Below are 20,338 nucleotides of genomic sequence, written 5' to 3'. Positions count from 1 at the left end.
AAAATTTTATTTTTTTGGTCTATATTGTAATTTAATTTTTGTATTTGAAGAAAACAATTTGGTCATCTATAATAAGTTTTATAAGAATATTAGTGAAACATAAATAAATTTGACCATCAAAATAATAAATCTAAATTAGTCATTGAAACAAAAAAAAAGTTAAAAAAAAATATATGTTTGAGGAGGATTAAATATACTCATATGGGATTATATTTTTTAAAAAAAATAATAAAAAATTAACCTAAAATTATTTTTTTTCATTTCCGTTAGAGGAAAAGGGTATATGTGAGTCATTTGTATATAAGTAGGGGTATATATGAGCCACTTTCATAACGAGGGGTATATCAGCTCTAAATGACAAAGTTGAGGGGTATATCAGACCCTTTTCCCTTACCAAAAAAATAAATTAAAAAGTTATTTATAATTTTCATTATATCAAACACACCCTAAATCTCTTAAAACACACCAAAAAACAAAATTCTAGTCGAAGGATTATGTATGCTTATCCTTACCTTAGGATTAAAAAAATACTTTTGACTAGATTTTGTTTTCCCTTTCTAACCTAGACAACTAATAAAGCTATTTCCCTTTATAATTCTTTTCTAAAAGCTCATTCCGTAATAATTATCCAATAAAATAATTAAATATTGTATAAGCTAGACTGAACACACCTTATAGAAATGACATTTTCTTCATTGAAATACTAATTAATTAAAGATTAGAAAAATATTTTTAAATTTGTTCATGATGTTCAATTAATTAAAATTTCTGAAAACTATTTTCTCTAAGAAAATAAATTACCATTAAAATGAGGAAAATGACTTCTTGGAAGGAGGCAACCCAAGTCCACAAGTAACATTGATTGAGTCATCTTCACCCTCTAACACAATTCATCTTTACCCATATCCACTTCTAGATTATATAATAACATTTTTTTTACTTACGTACCAAACACACGCAAAAAAGAAGAAGAAGGAAACCACTGATTTTCCTACATATTATAAATTCTTTCTCATTAGTTCAAATCTTGTGAAGGAACTTAGACTCGAAATACAAGTAGGTGAAATTAAGCCCTGTTTCCATCTACGAGTACAGTTCACAACTCACAAGTCTGAAACTCTATAGTTTTCCCGTTGAAGGTGCCCATGTTCTGCTGGTGAAGAGGGGCCATGAATATGCTATCTACTATCACAAACAGTGTATTATACATTTCCACAACTATTTACCAAATTTACAAGCCAACAAGTAGTTGGCTAAAGATTTGAAAAATAACAAACTGGAAAAAATCCAGAAAGGCTTTAGTATCGAGCCTCAACTTTGGAAGATCCCATCAAGCATGGATCATCTGTGCATTTACAGAGAAAGAAGCAGTAAGAAAAAGAATAGGGAATGATTAATGACAAGCGTTTGCTTGAACATATTACAAAGAATATAACATTTACTGCACATTGACAAACTGCAAACTACCTCACTAACAATGGAAAAGACTTACCACTAGATAGGTAATACTAAAACCTCATGATATCGAATTTACATGCACAAGAACATGCATTGAAGAGGAATGACATAAACATACACATAAAAGATGCTTGTGAGTCTGTTTATTGTTGAAATGAGAGAACTTTAAACCATCAACTGATATGTGATTAAGTCATTCCAGCTCTTTAATCAATAAACTCATACCATAAATGGATCAAACTCAGTAGCAACATCTATCAAAAACTTCGATAAATATAATCTGAGCAAAGCTGAAGGGAAACCACAAACACAAAAAGGTACAAGTTCATTGAGGGATCTTGAGTCCTAGACATTGACTAAAAACACCTGAGGAATGAGGATAAAGGAAAAATTAACTCACTTACGAGGAAAAGAAAGAAAGAGAAGGGAACTGGAAGAATGGAAGATGCAACCAAGAAAAACCAAGTAATTGATCTGACATTGTACAAATATCTTACCATCCTTGGCGTGCTTCTCCCTTCTAGTGCTTTCATTGCAGCTTCTGCAAAGGCTTGTGCAGCTTCAGCATCAGCTTCAGCAGCATCAGCATCTCTAGCAGCATCCTCAGCTTCTGCTATGGCTACTTCTGCTTCTGCAACAGCTCGTGCAGCAGCTACTGCTGCCTCTTGAGGTGTCATACTCCTCATCTTAGTTAACTCAAAATCTACTTGAGCCTTAGTGAGTGTGTTTATATCATCCTGATCAACCCTAGAGGAGATCCTCTGGCTGCTTTCCAAGAGAGGAGCGGAAGGAATTCTTCTTCTGTCAGATAATACCGGCGTTGGTGCTATTCTATACTTTCGCTTCATCTGCAAAAGAAAACGGCATCCTTAATATGATAATCAGCATAAAATCTAACTACTGACCATCATTCATGATGTTCTTTTTCATCTGCAAAAGAAAAAAGACTGATATCATAATCAGCATGAATCTAACTACTGGCCATCATTCATGAATTTGGATCTGCCAGTTCATATTGGCTTCACACTCAAAGCTAAGGGCAAGATAAGCAGCACATGAAGTATGAATCCCTAAACTGAATATCACCTTGATAAGTCTCCCAGTTGCAGTTAAATACTTCAGTTTCGCTGAAAGTAGCCTTTTAAAGTTTGTAGGTGCCCAATATTGATCCTACAAGATATAAAAGTATTGAGTATAATAGACTGATATAAGTAGCCATAATTTATCACTTAGCCAGGAATGGAAATTAGATGAATCTTGGACCTCATGCATTATCTAAAGTTTATCACATGGCACCTTACTTTCGAAACCATATATTAATGTAGAGAACTAAGATCAAGCACAGAGGAAAAAATAGTCAATAAAGCACCATCATATTAATATTACAATCATAGAAGGTAGCATTCAGTTCATACGGAAAGGAAGCTAAACCAGGACCCATCTATACTTATAAAATAGTTGACAAAATTAGATTCCTACAATCTTATGCAGTTGATCTACTGTTGTGAACGCCAAATGCTTAAAAACTTGTGTCCCCCCACACATTAAAGCATAAACAACTGTACAAGGAAAGAACTAAAAACTATAACAAATGAGTTCCAGAAGAGCTCATACTTGAATTAGCAAGAAGCACCAAGAGCAAACACCATTCAGAATGTTATTGATGGCACAACAAGCAAGACTTCAAAATTCCAAAATGCGTTAGAGGCCCTAAGAAAGAACATTGGCAATTTAACTAAGCAGTACTGCTCTAAATTGTCTTATTTTTTCAGACATTAAGCTCAACAAGAAGATGAGTACCTCTATGTACGTTGCTATAGTAGTCTTGTTGGAACCACCCGGCTCCTTCAAGTTGCTTATAGCCTCCATTATAAGATTATCCAATCTATAATAGTAGTAAAGCAGCAACACTTAGTGATAGTCTTCCTTCCAGCAAAAAGTAAGACCAAAAACTGGAACATAACAAACTTATGATATGGGTAGGACAACTTTTATCCATTTACCATCGTCAGAATGCTAAAAACTAAACAAGAATGATCACTTGGAAATAACATGTGTAGACTGTGAAAATAATTAGAACTATAGAAGTATGAGATCATGCAGAAGCCAACATTTAACTAAATCCATGAGCACAAGCAAATGTACAAGGCTACAACTTGAGTCATGCTGGAACAAGTAATGAGCAAGGTTTAACCTTATGATAGATCTTTTTGACCCACGAATCTGTGGAGAATCACTAGAAGTAGTAGCTAGCCTTGCTTCAGTCATTTCCTCGTCACTTTTAGCCTCAGTGGAGACAGATAAAGACCTCTCATCCTGTTTACGGGCTTGATTCATTCTTTTGAGAGTCAACCTTGCTTTCTCTCTAGAACCACAACCGTTGGCCATCACACTCATGTTCCTCCACTTGTCCTGAACAACAAAGACAAATTAACATATCATGCATATTTACATAGCTAAGAGGAAAAAAAAAGTTATTGTGACCTTCATCAATTCAAATGACACCAAAGCTTCCTCTCAACAAAAGAGAAATTTATCCTAAGAGAAATGGAAAAAAGGGAAATTCTACCTTTAGATCTACATTTGAACGTGAGTACAACACTCCGCTAAACTCTGGGTCCTTGAGGATCGTCCGCCATTTGCCTGGTCCATGCTTACGGACCCCAGCTTTAAGAGCAGCTTCTTCGTCTGGAGTCCACTTCTGTTTAGGTGCACCCATCCAAGTATTAAAAAGTTATCCTTCGAACAACCTAATCAGAAAACCATAAATATGTGTCAAAAACTCAATAGAAGATCATAAACTGAGATGTAGAATTAGAATTTTGTATCTGGCCAAGCAACATAACCCAACATAATGAACACTTGGCTATTCATTCAAACGACAGTGAATAATACAAAATATTGAAAATGCCTTCAAAGAAATATGTAATTGGTGCTCATATACACCATACTCGCTCATGCACAGAGCTATAGTTCAAGAGTCATCACCACTCCCAACAGGCATCGGCTATAGTTCAAGGGGTTAATATATAATAACAATTCCAGAGATTCAGAAATATAATTCAAGGAACAATAATCATGTCTTCTGAAAGTCCTCCAAGTACTTTGTCAACGAAAATACTCCATCTTCTGTTTGTGCATTGCTCTGGATACCGCAACCTAATTCCTTTTGTATAGGCTTAACAATTCCTAGGATAACTTTAAAATATATAGGCAAACAAATAAACATGGCCTATAAAATACTAGTACCATTTCAATAGAGAAATTTGAGCTAAAATCTTGATCACAAAAATAAATTCAAACAAATCTCAACAAAAATCTAGTTCATGAATTACGTCAAACAAACCAGGTACTATAGAGAAATCAAACGATGCAAAAACACAAATAACACTAGTATTCATGAAAACATCACCTTTACGCCAAATTATGTAAAATCACAAACACAGTCACAAAGAAGAGGACAAATTTTCAAAAATACATCAAGTTTTAGCTGAATTATGGAAAATCACAGATCGGAACTTTGATTTTAGCCAATAATCAACGAGATGATGCATTTACATAATAGATTTTCATAACACAAATCGAAAACCCTAGTTTTGTCAAATAAATTAAGAATTGTGAGAAGAAAATTACAATTCAATTAGAAAAACTGATCGAAAGAGAGGGAATGGGAGAAGAGAAGGAGATCGAGAATTACCAAATATGATCTGCAGAAGAAACGATCAAAGCCTAAGAATTTGAATATTCCATTTTATATATTTTCCGTCAGAATTTCTAGACAGAATGCCTTTTTTTTTTTCTGTAAAATAAAAAAAATAAAGGTAGTAACATTTTGATCCCTCAATTATTTATAAATTTTGATTTGATACCTGTGATATTCAATGAAGCGCATTTGCCAATAAATTAATTAAAATATGTACTTTTAGTCCTTTTTATGTTGAAATCATATTATATTTAGACTATTTTGGAATTAGATCACCGTTATACTTCTTTTTTTTAAAACATGATCACCGTTATACATAAAGTAGTAGTACAAAACTTTACCTAATATATATAGGGGTAATTAAATAGTTGAACTCAATAACTAAAATAAGATATAGATTCGATAGTAGTTACTCCTATTAAGTTCAAAATCCACAAACTTCAAATTTTGATCTTATCCCGTGCATAATCATGATCATTAATTACGTAAGAAGGTACCTTCTTTATACAACTTTAACCTCTGGAAAGGGTCCTAAATTAAACTTCCATTGCTTAGCTAAATACTAATTCTACTTTATTACTTTGCTTGTGTAAATGCTTCACTACCTACTTCCACAATCCATTCTTACTTTCTCTCTTTAGTTAAATGAGAATCATGAGTTTTAAAAATATTAGCTTCAAGGTAGTTTAATTTGCAATTGATACTAAAGCTTTACTATTGAAGACATTATTTCACTATGAATAGAATGTTGGGAAACTAAGCAAATATATATATCCTCATAAAAGTAAAATAATTACAAACATATATCCCTTTATATTTATATCCCACTAAATAATCTCTCTCTCTCTCTCTCTATATATATATATACATATATATATATGTAAAGCTGAATCTTCAGCCCGCTGATGTGACATGCCCCAATGATCAGGAAATCTATTTATCTATTTTCTCATATTTTTGGAGGATTTTTTTTCCTATTTTCAAACCTAAATTGATTCTAATTTGTTACCGTTTAATTTCCTCAATTTAAGGCTATATAATTAATGGGTTTAAATTTTAAGAAAGGGAAAAGATACCGTTTAAAATTCCAATTCTTAATTGTAATTAGTAGCCCTTATCCGTTTCCTCAAATTAAGGCTATAATAATAGGAGAAATCATTTACAATTCTAAATTCAGAACTAATGCTTTTCAACCGCCAAAATATTAAGGTCCTATAAAATCATACTTTATTATTTAATTTTCATTAATCCTTTCTTTCTCTTTATAAATTTCTTTGGGTTTGTTGATTTGCTAATACTATTTTAATAGTTAATAGAAGAGATGTCTAACTTTATATTGTCTAATTTGGCAGGAAGTTCAAAATGATTTGAAAAGATCTTGTCATGGAAATTATATCAATTTTTATGGAATATTGTGAAGGTGAGAACAACGTCCGAACTTTGGTTATCATGCAAAGTTACATAATGTTCTTATAATTTATATATTTTTTGGTTTTTTATATTGTATTTGATATCCACATTGTAGCTTGATTATATATGGATTCACAATGCGCAAGGCTCCATTTGGAGCGAGCACTTCCTACTAAAGAGTTTTTTCATACTCAAGATTCGACTAGACATCTGATTAAGAGAGTAACAGTCTCTTTCAATACACCTCATCTTTTCGTGTTTGCTTATAAATTTCTGCCTCCGAATATATGTAATTTTTTTGTTTTATAATGAAACATATGTTAATTCATGCGTAGAGTAAATACATAATATTTTCGTATTGTGAAGGTAGTTGATTACTAAATTGTTGATATTGTAATGTCAATCATTTTTTAAAATGGTATCTACACACCTCCATTACATTTGCAGCCTTGAATAGTCATTAACAAAAAAATTAATATAATAGTGACCTCCTTAATGTGTTCTATCTCTTCCCTTTTTCTTCTGTATTTTTTTCTATTTTATTTATCTGTTAAATATGTTAACTATTGACCTTTCTTTTCTAAAATTATTAACTAATTAACTAACGAGTAAATATGTTTAAATAGGATTCAGTTCCCCTCTCCATTATCATTTCTCTCTATTTCATCAGGTATACATTTAGATAAGAGATATATGTCCTATTTAAATTTTAAAGGTAAAAATTATATTAAATAAATAAAATCATAATCATAATTAATTAGTTAAAGATTATATTAAATAAATATTTCCTACAAATTTAGATACATATTAATATCATCTTATATTTTTATATTTTAAATATTTGAATATAGGAGGCTACTCTGTTTGGAGATAAAATAAATAAACCTTATATTATTGATATTTAAATATGTGGAGGCTGCTGTGTCAATGAAAAAAAATCAATTTTTCTTTTAAAAAAATAGAAATTCTTTTACCTTTTCTTTTACGTATGTATGTGAATCATAAGACATATTTTTCAAAAGATTACTATTTATCATGCTAATTGAACATATTAAATTCATGTTCAACAATTTTGATATTTTGAATAATATAAAATTAAGATTAAATCAATGGTATTAATGAATCTTCAAAATTTGTGGAATTTTACCAATTTTGAAGAGTATTTTTCTAATTTTATTTACTTAATTATGGTTAGGAATGTAATATAATCTTGACCTATATATATTAAATAGAACATGTCTTTCATCTAAATGTATACTCTTGATGAAATGGAGAAAAAATATAATGAAGAGAAGCCGGACCGGGTTCAATATAATTCATGTATTCTCTCTCATCATGATTTATCACAAATATATCTTTATTTATTTATTTTTATTATATAGTCATTTATACAAAAAGAAAATCATGTACTCCCTTCGTCACATATTAGTTGTTCACTTTTCTTTTTACGCGCATATATTAAGAAATCATAAACAAGAAATCATATATCTTTATTTATTTATTTTTATTATATAGTCATTTATAAAATAGAAAATCATGTACTCCGTCTGTCCCATATTCGTTGATCACTTTTCTCTTTACGTGCAAATATTAAGAAATCATATATCTTTATTTATTTATTTTTATTATAAAGTCATTTATACAAATAGAAAATCATGTACTCCCTTCATCTCATATTAGTTGATGACTTTTCTTTTTTACGCGCATATATTTAGAAATCATAATTAAGTGGATAGTTTTACCAATTCACCCCTTAAGAACTTTTTTGAAACTTTACAAAACACTTTATAAAGGAATTAACTGCAAGGTAATGAAAAATAATAATCAATTAATGCTTTCTTGATTTATTAAGGTGATCAACTAATATGTGACAACTATTTTTAGTATAGTAATCAACTAATATGGGACATGAGTAGTAATTTATGATGGAGTAGATTGTGATTGAACTAATAAGATTGCTATAAATCATTTACTTTAATTAGTATGAAACTATGATGATTGAATTATCAATTAACACAAGTTTTTCATATCAACTTTTATGTTTCATCTTTTTTTTTATCAGCAATTTGTAGCATAATTTTTTTAGCAATTTCTTTGAATAGGTCATATTAGAATCGTAACTTAATTCCTCTTTTATTGCATTATTTATTAATAAAATATTTGTCAAGTAATGACACTAATTATTTCAAAATATATTTAATCTTTTATTTTAACTGCGAGAAGTGCGGTCAAGTAATTTCGCTTAACTGATGCTAAATCAGTATCATAATTGTATTGGTATCATTAAGATTGATAATTTTTGCTTAACTGATACTAAATCAGAGTTAAGCAAAATTATCAACCTTAATGATACCAATGTAGTATATGATACTGATTTAATATTAGTTAAGCAAAATTATCAGCCTTAATGAATGGGGGTTTGGGCTGCAATTATTTTTGAGAGAATGAGTATTTCAGGAATTACTTTGGATTTGGATATAAACTTGTAATTATTTTGAATTTTATGACCCATTTATGTAGTTTTCCATAAAATGTTATCATCCGATTCCTTAGCTTCTTATAATGGTGATATGAATTTTAGAGAAGTTCTTTTTATCAATATGTTTTGATAGAAGGATGTTACTCAATTATCATGGTTAATTTCTACCATCAGTCTATAAAAGCAAACTCAAATACTAATAGTTATACATATTATCGACAAAGATAATAGGATCTCTTAAAATGTACATAACCTTCGATATACTTTTCTGAATAGATACACTTGAACGTATTGAATTATATACTAAGCCAAATGAAAATCATGTTCTCAAATGGAGTTTCATAATAATATTTATAAAGGTCAAGAGTACATAACAAAAAGGAAAAGGTAGATCATTACTGGATGTCATTTTCCTTCACAACAATCTTACTTTGTCATTAAAAGCATGCATCTAAAAGGCAGCAACCGCAAACCGCTTCCAAACTGCAAAAACATTAACAAAGCATAAGATTAATAATTAGTTTAATTTTCTCTATGAGAAAAAAGTGCTAGAGAATACTAATACGGTAAATGTTGATATTGATCAACAACTCAAATCATATCTAATTTTACATGATCGATGTCCAAGTACAAAAAAAAAAAAGGCTCAAATCATACCAATCTTCGTCAGAAAATTATATTAGGTATATATATGTCCAAAAACTAGACTTGAATTTACAGATCTCACCCATGCATGCACATGTATAACGTAACATAAAAATTAATTTTCAGAGATGAGGTCATACCAGCCCGTCATGACACCGGTGGTGGCTGAATTTTTTTGAGGTGGTGGTGGAGCGGCGTATTGAGGGGCACCGTTTGGTGGAGGAGGGTAGCCGTGTGGAGGGTAACCTTGCGGAGAAGGATAGCCTTGTGGAGGATAACCTTGCGGAGGATAACCTTGAGGAGAGTACCCATATGCATCCTTTGGTGGATATCCTAATTAATTATTTCAACAACCGTTAAAATAAATCAAATTCATATCGCATAAGATCTAATTTCCAAGATTAATATTATAATGAACTCATAGAAAAACAAATGAAGAAATATTTTGTTACCTTGAGGGGGAGGTACACCAACGGGAGGAGGTTGATTATAATAACTCATGATTAATTAATTATCTATGTTCTTGGAATTATAAGATAGATATGATTTCTTTCATTTGAGACTTGAGATAAATAGAATGCAGAACTATGAATTGGCTTGATTTTACTCTGAAAAGTTGATCATCTTTTCATGTTTTTCTCCATGGTTACTTTGTTGAATAGATGGAGAAAATTATCGATGTGTATTTTTTTTATGTGTGTGAAAACAAATTACTCCTAGTAGTGGTTAGATTACTAAATTATCCTTTTTATTCTTTAGAAAATCATTTTAAAGATTTAAACACGTGTAATTTTTTTTAGCAACTATATATACAAAAGTACTACTACATTTTGTATAAATAATTTTCTTACACACCATGATATCATCAAAAATGATATATTTATATTTTGAAATAAAACAAAAAAAGTTACATGCTATACCATATCATATGGTAAAATTATATCTCAAGTAAAATCCATTTACGGAGGGTGGAGTGTTAGTTAGGCTTATCTTCTAACCCTTAACACAATTTCTTGGAGTAGCTAACTCACTTTTTCATATATAGAATAAACAGATAGAAGGTCTACATCAATTTCTAATTAAAACACAGTAGTTGGCTTTTAGTCTCAACGATCTCTAACTAACCATATCTATCTTTTTTCTACTTCCCATGCAAATTATATAAAAAAAACTCTTCTGTTCTTTTGCTTCGATTTCTACGATTTCTCCTAAAGTCAATAAATTTGTAGTTAGTATTAGTAAAATACATTTCTTTACTCTTTTGCATATTGCACATATATATATATATGTATGTATGTGAAAAATAAATAATTAAGAGCTTAGTGAGAGACATATTAATTATAAGAGTGGTAGAGAGATGACAGTACAGGCGAAAGATGAATTGGTGCCTCATCCAGTAAAAGATCAACTTCCCGGAGTTGATATTTGTATTAACAGCAATCCTTCTTGGGGTACGTTTTCAAAACAAATTAAATTTATTTCTGAGTATAAATATACACATAAGTTGAGATTTTCAAGACTCAAAAGTTAGTTCACGGTGTGTTCAGTACGAAGAAAAATGTTTTTCATGGAAAATATTAGTATCTTTTTGGAAATGGCACGCTTTTTAAGAAAATGAGTGAGTTTTTTACTTATTATCTTGTGTTCATTACGTGAGTAAAAAATATTATCCTACAAAGAATTTATATATAATATAATCTAGACAATTTTTTGCGGGAAGCAATGTGAAAGTAGTGTGGGGTGGTGGGGATGGGTGTGTTGGAGTCATGGAGGATACCATCATCAATGTATGGAATGTCGCTCGTAGAACTTGTTTACCTACAATTCTACTAGGGAAGTCAATTTCCTCATTTTTTAAAGAACGAGAAAATAGTTTTCAAAATTTTTGATCAAGTCACTTTCTTTGTTGATGGGAATCAAGAAGAAAGATGACTTTCTCGACCAGCCATATGAGAAATCATTCAATCAACTCAATTCCAAGTTTATGACTGATAATTTTTAATTGATTCACTCATCACCAAGAGAAATGAGATTTTCAGTTGAGATCTTTGTTATTCTTAATGCTACTTCATCAAGCATATGTTTGATCCCAAAGTTTATAGGAGTACAAAATGCTCTTATATGCTTGGAGGGACCTGATATATAAATTCTTATTTTTCTACTTTGAATTATGCAGCTGAGGCCGTTATATTGGGTTTTCAACACTATTTAGTAATGCTTGGCACTTCTGTCATCATTCCTACCATCATTGTCCCTCAAATGGGCGGTGGAAACGTAAGTACTTTTCTATTTTTTATGAAGCAGTTGTTGTTGTTGTATCTTTGCTATCAATTGTAGTACAGCCTATTCTATTTGACTCTCGTTTTTATCTTCCAGGTTGAGAAAGCTCAAGTGATACAAACTTTGCTCTTTGTTGCGGGAGTGAATACTCTATTGCAATCTTGGTTTGGAACTCGGCTTCCAGTGGTGATAGGTGGATCATTCAGATTCATAATTCCAGCAGTTTTTATTGCATTATCCAATAGATACAATGCATACCTTGATCCTCGTGAGGTTGGAGTAATCAAATTTCTTGCTTCATTTTTCTGCTTTTAGCCTCCAAAAATAAAATCTTTTCTGATTTTTTATACTTTTGAGCATTTCCTTCAGAGGTTTGAGCAATCGATGAGAAGTATGCAGGGGGCTCTGATGATTGCATCAGTTATTCCAGTATTAGCTGGTTTTCTTGGAATTTGGAGAATTGTTACAAGGTCCTGGCCCATTTTGAAGGATTACATTATTTGGAGCATTATATTAATTAGTAGTTATTGCATTCGCGTAGAAGAGAGTGTTTGATTCCAGTTGTTTGACAATGTAGGTTCTTGAGTCCGCTTTCTAAGGCTCCACTGCTGTTGCTTGTTGGCATTGGGCTATATGAGCAAGGTTTTCCACTTGTAAGAAGTTTGGCTGATGCTTACTACTTCCTTAGTTCCATGTTTCAGGCGAAAAATGACACCTTTCTATACTTATAAAATTATTTATCTTTAAACTTCTCTTAGTAACATTCTCTTATAGAAAGAGAAACGTCAAGACAAGTTTTAAGACCACAAGTCGTTCTTTTGATATGTGCTCAATGTTCTTTTTTCTTGCTTGATGGCAGCTGGGAGAATGTGTTGAAATTGGACTTCCGGAGTTAGTTCTACTCATATTATTGTCACAAGTAAGCGTTATTCTTAATAGTTATCGCGTTCAGTATTGAGATGCATGTGTTAATGATTAAGCAGTAGAGGAATGGATATGGAGATCATTTGTGGTGACATTAGTTGTTTTTTTTGTTTCTGGTCTTCTGATATGTGCTTAATGAATGTTTATGCAGTTTATTCCTCATGTGTGGAAATTAAAGCTACCCATATTTGAGCGATTCGCTGTCCTGTTATCAGTTGGAATAGTGTGGGCATTTGCAGCCCTTCTCACAGTAGCAGGTGCATACACGAACAGACCCCTACAGACTCAGTTCAGTTGCCGAGTTGATCGCTCTGGGCTTGTTAGTGGAGCTTCATGGTGTGTACACACTTAAATAAAGTGATAAATATCTGGAAGTTATAGAATAAGTGATTTTATAATTTTAATGTTAGATAGATTCTTTTTCTTTCTGCTTCAACTCTCAAGAATTCATTTATCGAAATGCAGGATAAGATTTCCTTACCCATTGCAATGGGGTATTCCCAATGTTGATGCTGGACATGTCTTTATGATGATGGCTGCAGTTTTCGTTTCTCTCGTTGAGGTTTATATCTTGTTGCCAATGTTTAATCTAATATTCTGGATTTATTCGCTGACATGATTCGAGTTCCTCTCTTGCTAGTAAAACTAATCGAAAATACATTGAGAATTTTTTTGCCTGGTGTTGATATTGTCCTTCTGAAGAACCTTTTTCCTACTCTTTTGTCAGTCTACCGGAGGATTTATTGCAGCTGCAAGATATGGAGGTGCAACATTTTGCCCAGCTTCTGTGCTGAGCCGTGGTGCTGGATGGCTGGTAAGTAAATTTACCATATTGACATCCTCTCTAACTACGTGTTCTTTCTTTGATCTATAATTCTCTGTGAAACGCGATTTTTCTTTTGTTGATGTCCAGGGATTAAGTACGTTGATCAATGGTTTATGGGGAACCCCCAGTGGATCAACTGTATCAGTGTAATACATCTATCTACCTTAGGAAATGCTTAAAGTAGGATATTTTAGTTTGTTCTATGCCTCATACAAAATTCTAGGCTAAGTTGTTGTCTCTGGATGCAACCATCTTTAAAGAAAGAGCATCTGCAGATACCTTCTTTTTACCTGACCATGTGTTGCTAATGCTTATCTCTTATGAATTATGAAGTGAAAATGTAGGTCTTTTAGCATTGACACGAGTCGGAAGCAGAAGAGTAATTCAAATCTCTGCAGTATTTATGCTTTTCTTTTCTGTGATAGGTGAGACTCATAGTATTATATAGCTTATCTTGCTGATTTCTTGAGTGTTTATTTGTTTTGAAACGAATAATTCTACCGAGTGATTGCTGTTCATGTTTATGAATGTTGGGAGTAATGGCTGCACCTCTCTTTGATCACAAACAGGAAAATTTGGAGCTATTCTTGCTTCAATACCTTTGCCGATCATTGGAGCTTTATATTGTGTCTTGTTTGCCCTCATGTGTAAGTGATGTCTCTAAACATGCATGCAATTAATTTCTCATATTCCCTATATAAAGTCTTTGATATGTTGTGTTTATTGGATGAGGCAGCTGCTGCTGGTTTTGATTTACTACAATTCTGCAACCTCAACAGCTACAGGACTAAGTTTATATTAGGCTTCTCAATCTACATGGGCCTTTCTGTGCCACAATACTTCAAAGGTTATGTTATAACCACTGGTCTCGGTCCTGTTCAATCTGGCTCAGCCACGGTTAGTATATACATCAAAGTCACAATTTACCCCCCCTTTAAGTAGCATTTCTGGCATTTACCATTTATAGTATGTGCAGTTTGATCAGATTATGCAAGTGATCTTCACGTCCCCCGCCACAGTGGCTGGAGTTATAGCTTACTTCTTAGACCTCACTCTGGCGCGTAGGCATCCTTTAACCAGGAAAGACAGTGGAAGGCATTGGTGGGCTAAGTTCAAGTACTATGGGCGAGATCCTCGGAGTGAAGAGTTTTATTCTCTCCCTTATGGACTCTCCAAGTACTTTCCTTCAGTATGACACATTGATATTAATTAAGAATGAGAAGAAATCTGTCGAAATACTCACAAGTAATGACATTTCATTTGTATAATCCCCTAATGTTATTGAGAACTATTCTAATTATATAGTTGATTAGCTTATGTACTGGTGCACATAGTTTTCAACAAGAGATATTATTTCTGATATACGCTCGTCAAAATATAATCGTCCGTCCTCCTGAGCACTAATCTGTGCTCCTTTGACTATAGTGAAAAATGGGCTTGGTGGACTATTTGGAGTTGGAGCTGGGCCCATCTGAACGTGGGCTTCAAATCTCTTTTTGTCTTTTTCAATTTGTTGATTTAACCTCCGTTTCAACAGTCCACCACAAATAAATTAAAGAATATGAGAAATAGCACGTTTATTAGATGGCTGAGTTAATTTCCAATTTATAAAACTCATAATGATTTCCCAAATCTTAATGTTAAGGACTCGAAACATTTCTTTCTTTTCTTTGACTATAATATTTTCAATATTTAATTAAACTTGTAAATTATTATTTTTTATCCAATTTATAGTGATTTTAATAGGTTAATTGTGGATATAAGAAGACAAAAATTCAAGGCATTATTAAGAAAAAAAAAAGAAAAAAGAACGGTGGGCTTTGAGTGATTGCAAACAAATCAAATAAAAGCCCAGAGGTGTGTGTCCGTACGGAGTACTCCGCTAAACGACAACTTGTGTGGATCTTTTAAGATCACATTTGGGTATTATGTTGGGTCCCATCTCTATCCACGTGGCGGCGCCAACTAATCCTTCAATTTCTTTTCATTATTGTTAGTAAACTAGTGATACTAATATTACTATTCGTATATATTAGAAGAAATTAATTACTAACAAAATTATATTAATTTAGTATAAATATTAAGTATAGATAAATTTTTATCAATATGAAAATTTTCTCCTTTTAATAATATTAGTTATACTCAATTATACATAATGATGATGGAATTTCTTCAATCACTATAAAAATTAATTTAATGGTAATAATAAAAGATTATGAACCAATTATTGGATAGGGGATAGCCCATATTTTTGTCAATAATTTCTATTTATTATTATCCAATATAAATTCAAGATCTTCTTCTATTATTTTATTTTATATGTGAATAAGAAAAAATTGAATTCGTCTCTTTTTTGTCAAACATGGCAAAGTGTTTCATGGTAAAAGATCATTAAAGTTTTTCAATTAGACGGTTTAAATCATTCTTTTTATGTTGATAGTGTTCATTTTTTTTCCTTAAGCAAAAGTAAATCCTTCATTAAGCAATTTTTTCAATAAATAATTGTTTGAAGACAGTTTTCTTTTTTCCAAAAATAATATTGTATTGTCAAATGGCATGTAGCATTTGAAAATTCAAGTATGGATTGTTCATTTTATTGTTTGCGGTTAGGTTACAGGAATAAATTGATTGCACAATAAAATTAGCGTATTGAAATATTATAGCTAGAGTTATTTATCTCATCTTTTATATATAATAGATAATCTCACGATTGTACGTGGTATACAATTTATCCTAGTTCTAGCTAATCCCTTCGATCAACCGCATAATAGATTCAATTCCTAATTTTTATATGAGAAACCCCTTGTTAATTCCTTCTACCAAACAACCTCTAGAAGAATTTAAAAAAGGGAAAATTGTATGAAATAGCAAATTATTAATTCAAATTAGATGATATGGCTATAGTTTATTTTAATTATAATTCGCAGCAAACATTCCTTTTTTGCCATCGAATTCGGTATACAATTAGTCATATTCGGTATACAATTAACCATTTTATACATTTCGGTATAAAATGTATAAAATGCGTTTGTGTTTGTATAAAACAAGAGAAAAGTGTATATACAAATACAAATACATATATTTTCGTCATATACACTTATAATTATATAAATACAGATCTTATTATACAAATTACAATGTATTAATGAATTTATACAAAACTGAACAATTTGTATAAAATTGAATGTTTGTAGCGAATAATACAAATCAAAAGCTCCATAACAAAACATAAAATTTACTATAGAGCGCAATTATGCAAATTATAGCTATAACATACAAATATATTTTTTATGTTTGTTATATGTGAAAATTGCTCTTTAAAAAGACTCTAAAAATGATTAAACAAAAAAGAACTAGAGTACACAACTAGAATAAAGTATTTTCTCTTTATTATATAATTGCTAGAATGATTAAAGAGAACGGTCAATGATTTTTTGATTTGACCTCCACCCAAAACCCTACATATGAAAAGATTGATGTTAGTACTATAATAAAAAGAAAATACATTTAATTAACATGGTAGATTGAGAGAAAGGGGTTAATTGAAAGAATGGAGGAAATAAATGGGACCCAAGTATAATAAAAACAAACATTTGTCAAATTATAAATAAATATTGAAGGCCCATATATGAGCTGGATTGGACACAGGGTATTGGCACCTTTCTAATGAATGCCCCTCTGCCCCCTTCACAATTATTTCATCATCAATGTCCATTTTGCTACTTGCACCTGCTAGTTCTACTACTTGTGCAAATCACATCCTAAATAGTTTAAAACTTCAAATCATATCTTAATTTTTTAGTATTTTTTTATTTGTATTTAAGTTATGTTCAATGCATTGTAAAAATAGAACTATCAATGTAGTTTAATATGTGGTTGCATCATCTCATGAATTATGTATTTTTTTCGATCACATTAATTAAGTCGGTACGAACTTGCTCATATTATCAATCTTAAGTTTACATTAAAAAAAAAAAGATTTGTGATAGGCTGATAGCTAACATAAGAATAACCAATTTCATGATGCATTCTCATCGTCTGGAACGTATTTACCTAGATATTCCTAGTGTGAGATGAGTTTAAATGGAGAATCATGGCTAGAAATCATATATTTAATCTGAGCTTATATGAGACTGAGGGTGTGACAATTGTCATACCATGTCACCATCATTTAATGGTAAAAAAAAATTATGGTGCATAAAATTTGAATTAATGTGTTGAAAGGTTGACGAGTGATCCAATGAGGAAGAGCACATGATTTTGGGGCAGTGAGAGTTTAATCAATCTTTGACTAAATCCTTAGCTAATAAGCAGAGGCCACCACATAAGCATTTGGCTAAGTACACAGCTACCTTGCTGCACATAAATATCAGTATTTCATGTGCGCATTCTTATTGTTTTGCTCATGTGCCTCATACTTTGCACCATTCCCTATAACTTGTTTCATCTCTCTCTTCTACCTTGATTCTTTTTTATAACGATAATGTTCAGACCAATTTATATACACTTAAATAATTATATTTTATCGAGTATCTATTACTTTCCGATTGCACTAATTTGCCCTACTTTTGTTAAGATTTTAAGGTAAAATATCACCTTACTCATTTGAATTTTGGTAAACGTGCGGATAAGGATATATGTTAAACCTCTTTTATTGTCTCAAAGACTGAAGGGATATAAATTTAATTTAATTTTAAAAAAAAGGTTGGTAGAGAAACTAAATTGATCAAGTGAACATTGGAATGAGTAAGATATAGAGCACACTCAAGTAATTAATTAAGATGATACTACTATACTCCAATATGAGTATTTAAACAAGGCAAGATTAAAGATTGAAGTGTGTGCGCACGTGCATACACGTGTGTATATCTGTTGGAAGCTCCCAAATAGGTCATATGCACACGTGCATACATGTGTGTGTGAGTCCGTGTTAAAATCAAAATGAGCTCATGTGACTTCCCTTTCGTAATAAATGTCTAAATGATCTTTATCGAAAATTTACTCACATTTGATATTTATATCATACTAATTCACAATAACTAATACATTCTTATCTCAATATATTAATATATCTTAGTATAAATAGTGAATATGTATAATTTTTTATTGATCACTAAGTCATTTTCAGTAAACCCTCGTTCTTGCCTTGGGGTAAGAGTTTAGATTAAATTATAGTTTAAATATATTACTATATTATATAGTACTAAAGTGCAAACATAGAGTTTTCTTGGAGATAAAAACGAAGTTAACAGACATAATCTGATGTCTGAAGCATTCCACGTCAGATTCTTGTCTGAGCATATGGCCATTTGAACTTTTTAACATAATATTATTTTAATACTAAATATATACACACTTGAATTCAAGTCCCACTTGCTTTTTAAAACTTAAGTACTATTACAAATTTTATTACTGTACTTTTACTGGCAAAAAGAGTTAGAGCACGATACATTTTTAGAAAAAATTAGTCAAATGTTGTACCTTAATTTTGACTCGATTCGTTGACTAAACTGACTGCTAATTAATTAGTACTCTCTAATCTAACATTAGTTAATCAAAATCCCACAGTTCTCCATTGGATCCAAATTCCAGTATATATATATCTGACGCTAATATGGCCTAATGCCTCAAAAAATATCTCGATTTATGGTAAGTTGTTTGAAATACCACTTTTTTCGAGTAGATGCTATTCTTAATATAATCCACACAAAAACTAATAGTATGCATGTACCCTTTCTCAACTGAGCTCATAGTTGCTAATTCTATCATCAATCATAACTGGTTGAAGACATAATTTTCTAACAATTGACATTTCTATTTAACAAAACAAGGTATGCTTCTTCATATTGAATCCTCGCATTATGTGAGTGTATATTACGCATTTTAAGTTTGTCTCTCTCTATATATAAAAATCTTCATCATAAATTTAAAATATTTAATACACTCATATACGCTGCTTTAGGTGTAATACTCATAAGATCAACGGAGAAGCCACATGCAACCAACGAAGAGGGTACAATTAACTTCCCTTCTTTTTAAGAGATTACACGATACATGTCATTATTTGTAAATTGAAATTTTTGAACCTCCTTATTAAAAGTTATTGATTCCGTCACAACCTATAATGACTCCGTAATTGATATTGTCACAACCTATAAATTCAGGGGCGTATATAGGAGGGGGTCACCGGGTTCACGTGAACCCATGGTCCCCTCCCGAAATCATATATAGTAGTGTTATATATTTTAAAAATATTTAAATATAGATGCGTGAACCCAGACTCAAAGTATCATATAAGGTAGTACGATGATGATTGGGTGCACCTCTCTAGGTGAGGTTAGAAATTTGAATTTTTTATCTATTTTGTTTTAGTTTTCTTTCTAAGATTTTGTAACTGGTTAGGATAAATAAAAGTTAATTTTGGACCTATGATTTTAAATTTTTAATGGTTTTCAGTAAAAGAATCTAACCGGTCAAATTTATGTCTTAGATCCACCTTTTTGTAATAGTGCACCAATTATTTATAAATCCTGAATACGCCTCTGCCTATAATGATCCCGTAATTGTACAAATTTACTAGAATATATATATATATATATATATATATACATAA

The 20,338-nt window shown here is 31.2% G+C and overlaps 3 protein-coding genes across 3 annotated transcripts; 1 reads left to right on the top strand and 2 right to left on the bottom strand.

The window, feature by feature from the left end:
* Positions 1-1,183: 1,183 nt before the first annotated feature.
* Positions 1,184-5,241, bottom strand: LOC125816303 (telomere repeat-binding factor 1). Its single transcript, XM_049495889.1, has 7 exons — positions 5,156-5,241; positions 4,028-4,208; positions 3,653-3,870; positions 3,259-3,343; positions 2,545-2,628; positions 1,956-2,306; positions 1,184-1,345 (listed from the first exon to the last, which is right to left on the bottom strand). The coding sequence occupies exons 2-7, from the start codon at positions 4,175-4,177 to the stop codon at positions 1,331-1,333; spliced, it is 903 nt and encodes a 300-aa protein (XP_049351846.1). The 5' UTR covers positions 4,178-4,208; positions 5,156-5,241; the 3' UTR covers positions 1,184-1,330.
* Positions 5,242-9,439: 4,198 nt separating this feature from the next.
* LOC125815212 (cysteine-rich and transmembrane domain-containing protein WIH2-like) lies at positions 9,440-10,245 on the bottom strand. The gene is made up of 3 exons (XM_049494626.1): positions 10,148-10,245; positions 9,836-10,028; positions 9,440-9,533 (listed from the first exon to the last, which is right to left on the bottom strand). Exons 1-3 carry the CDS (start codon positions 10,194-10,196, stop codon positions 9,488-9,490), a joined length of 288 nt encoding a protein of 95 aa, XP_049350583.1. The 5' UTR covers positions 10,197-10,245; the 3' UTR covers positions 9,440-9,487.
* A 735-nt stretch (positions 10,246-10,980) lies between these two features.
* On the top strand, positions 10,981-15,038 carry LOC125815209 (nucleobase-ascorbate transporter 4). Its single transcript, XM_049494623.1, has 14 exons — positions 10,981-11,146; positions 11,872-11,969; positions 12,072-12,248; positions 12,345-12,445; positions 12,553-12,628; positions 12,835-12,894; positions 13,051-13,235; positions 13,365-13,461; positions 13,627-13,713; positions 13,813-13,871; positions 14,059-14,150; positions 14,295-14,372; positions 14,462-14,622; positions 14,702-15,038. Exons 1-14 carry the CDS (start codon positions 11,053-11,055, stop codon positions 14,918-14,920), a joined length of 1,584 nt encoding a protein of 527 aa, XP_049350580.1. The 5' UTR covers positions 10,981-11,052; the 3' UTR covers positions 14,921-15,038.
* Positions 15,039-20,338: the final 5,300 nt, after the last annotated feature.

The sequence above is a fragment of the Solanum verrucosum genome, unplaced genomic scaffold, assembly GCF_900185275.1.
Source record: "Solanum verrucosum unplaced genomic scaffold, falcon-dt-bn FXZP01000261.1, whole genome shotgun sequence".
In the NCBI taxonomy this organism is placed as follows: domain Eukaryota; kingdom Viridiplantae; phylum Streptophyta; class Magnoliopsida; order Solanales; family Solanaceae; genus Solanum; species Solanum verrucosum.
The sequence above is the reverse complement of the archived record's forward strand: the minus strand, read 5'-3'. Positions and strand labels throughout refer to the sequence as shown.

What these genes read in the sequence shown, in the direction of transcription:
- LOC125816303 (XM_049495889.1), bottom strand. Translation starts at nt 4,177, where the DNA reads ATGGGTGCACCTAAACAGAAGTGGACTCCAGACGAAGAAGCTGCTCTT. An exon ending in CTATAGCAACGTACATAGAG is followed by an intron (nt 2,629 to 3,258) that starts GTACTCATCTTC and finishes TATATCTTGTAG; the next exon opens with GATCAATATTGGGCACCTAC. An exon ending in CAACTGGGAGACTTATCAAG is followed by an intron (nt 2,307 to 2,544) that starts GTGATATTCAGT and finishes TTTCTTTTGCAG; the next exon opens with ATGAAGCGAAAGTATAGAAT.
- LOC125815212 (XM_049494626.1), bottom strand. Translation starts at nt 10,196, where the DNA reads ATGAGTTATTATAATCAACCTCCTCCCGTTGGTGTACCTCCCCCTCAA. An exon ending in TGGTGTACCTCCCCCTCAAG is followed by an intron (nt 10,029 to 10,147) that starts GTAACAAAATAT and finishes ATAATTAATTAG; the next exon opens with GATATCCACCAAAGGATGCA. An exon ending in ACCGGTGTCATGACGGGCTG is followed by an intron (nt 9,534 to 9,835) that starts GTATGACCTCAT and finishes ATGTTTTTGCAG; the next exon opens with TTTGGAAGCGGTTTGCGGTT.
- LOC125815209 (XM_049494623.1), top strand. Translation starts at nt 11,053, where the DNA reads ATGACAGTACAGGCGAAAGATGAATTGGTGCCTCATCCAGTAAAAGAT. An exon ending in ATTTGGAGAATTGTTACAAG is followed by an intron (nt 12,446 to 12,552) that starts GTCCTGGCCCAT and finishes TTGACAATGTAG; the next exon opens with GTTCTTGAGTCCGCTTTCTA. An exon ending in AGTGGATCAACTGTATCAGT is followed by an intron (nt 13,872 to 14,058) that starts GTAATACATCTA and finishes TGAATTATGAAG; the next exon opens with TGAAAATGTAGGTCTTTTAG.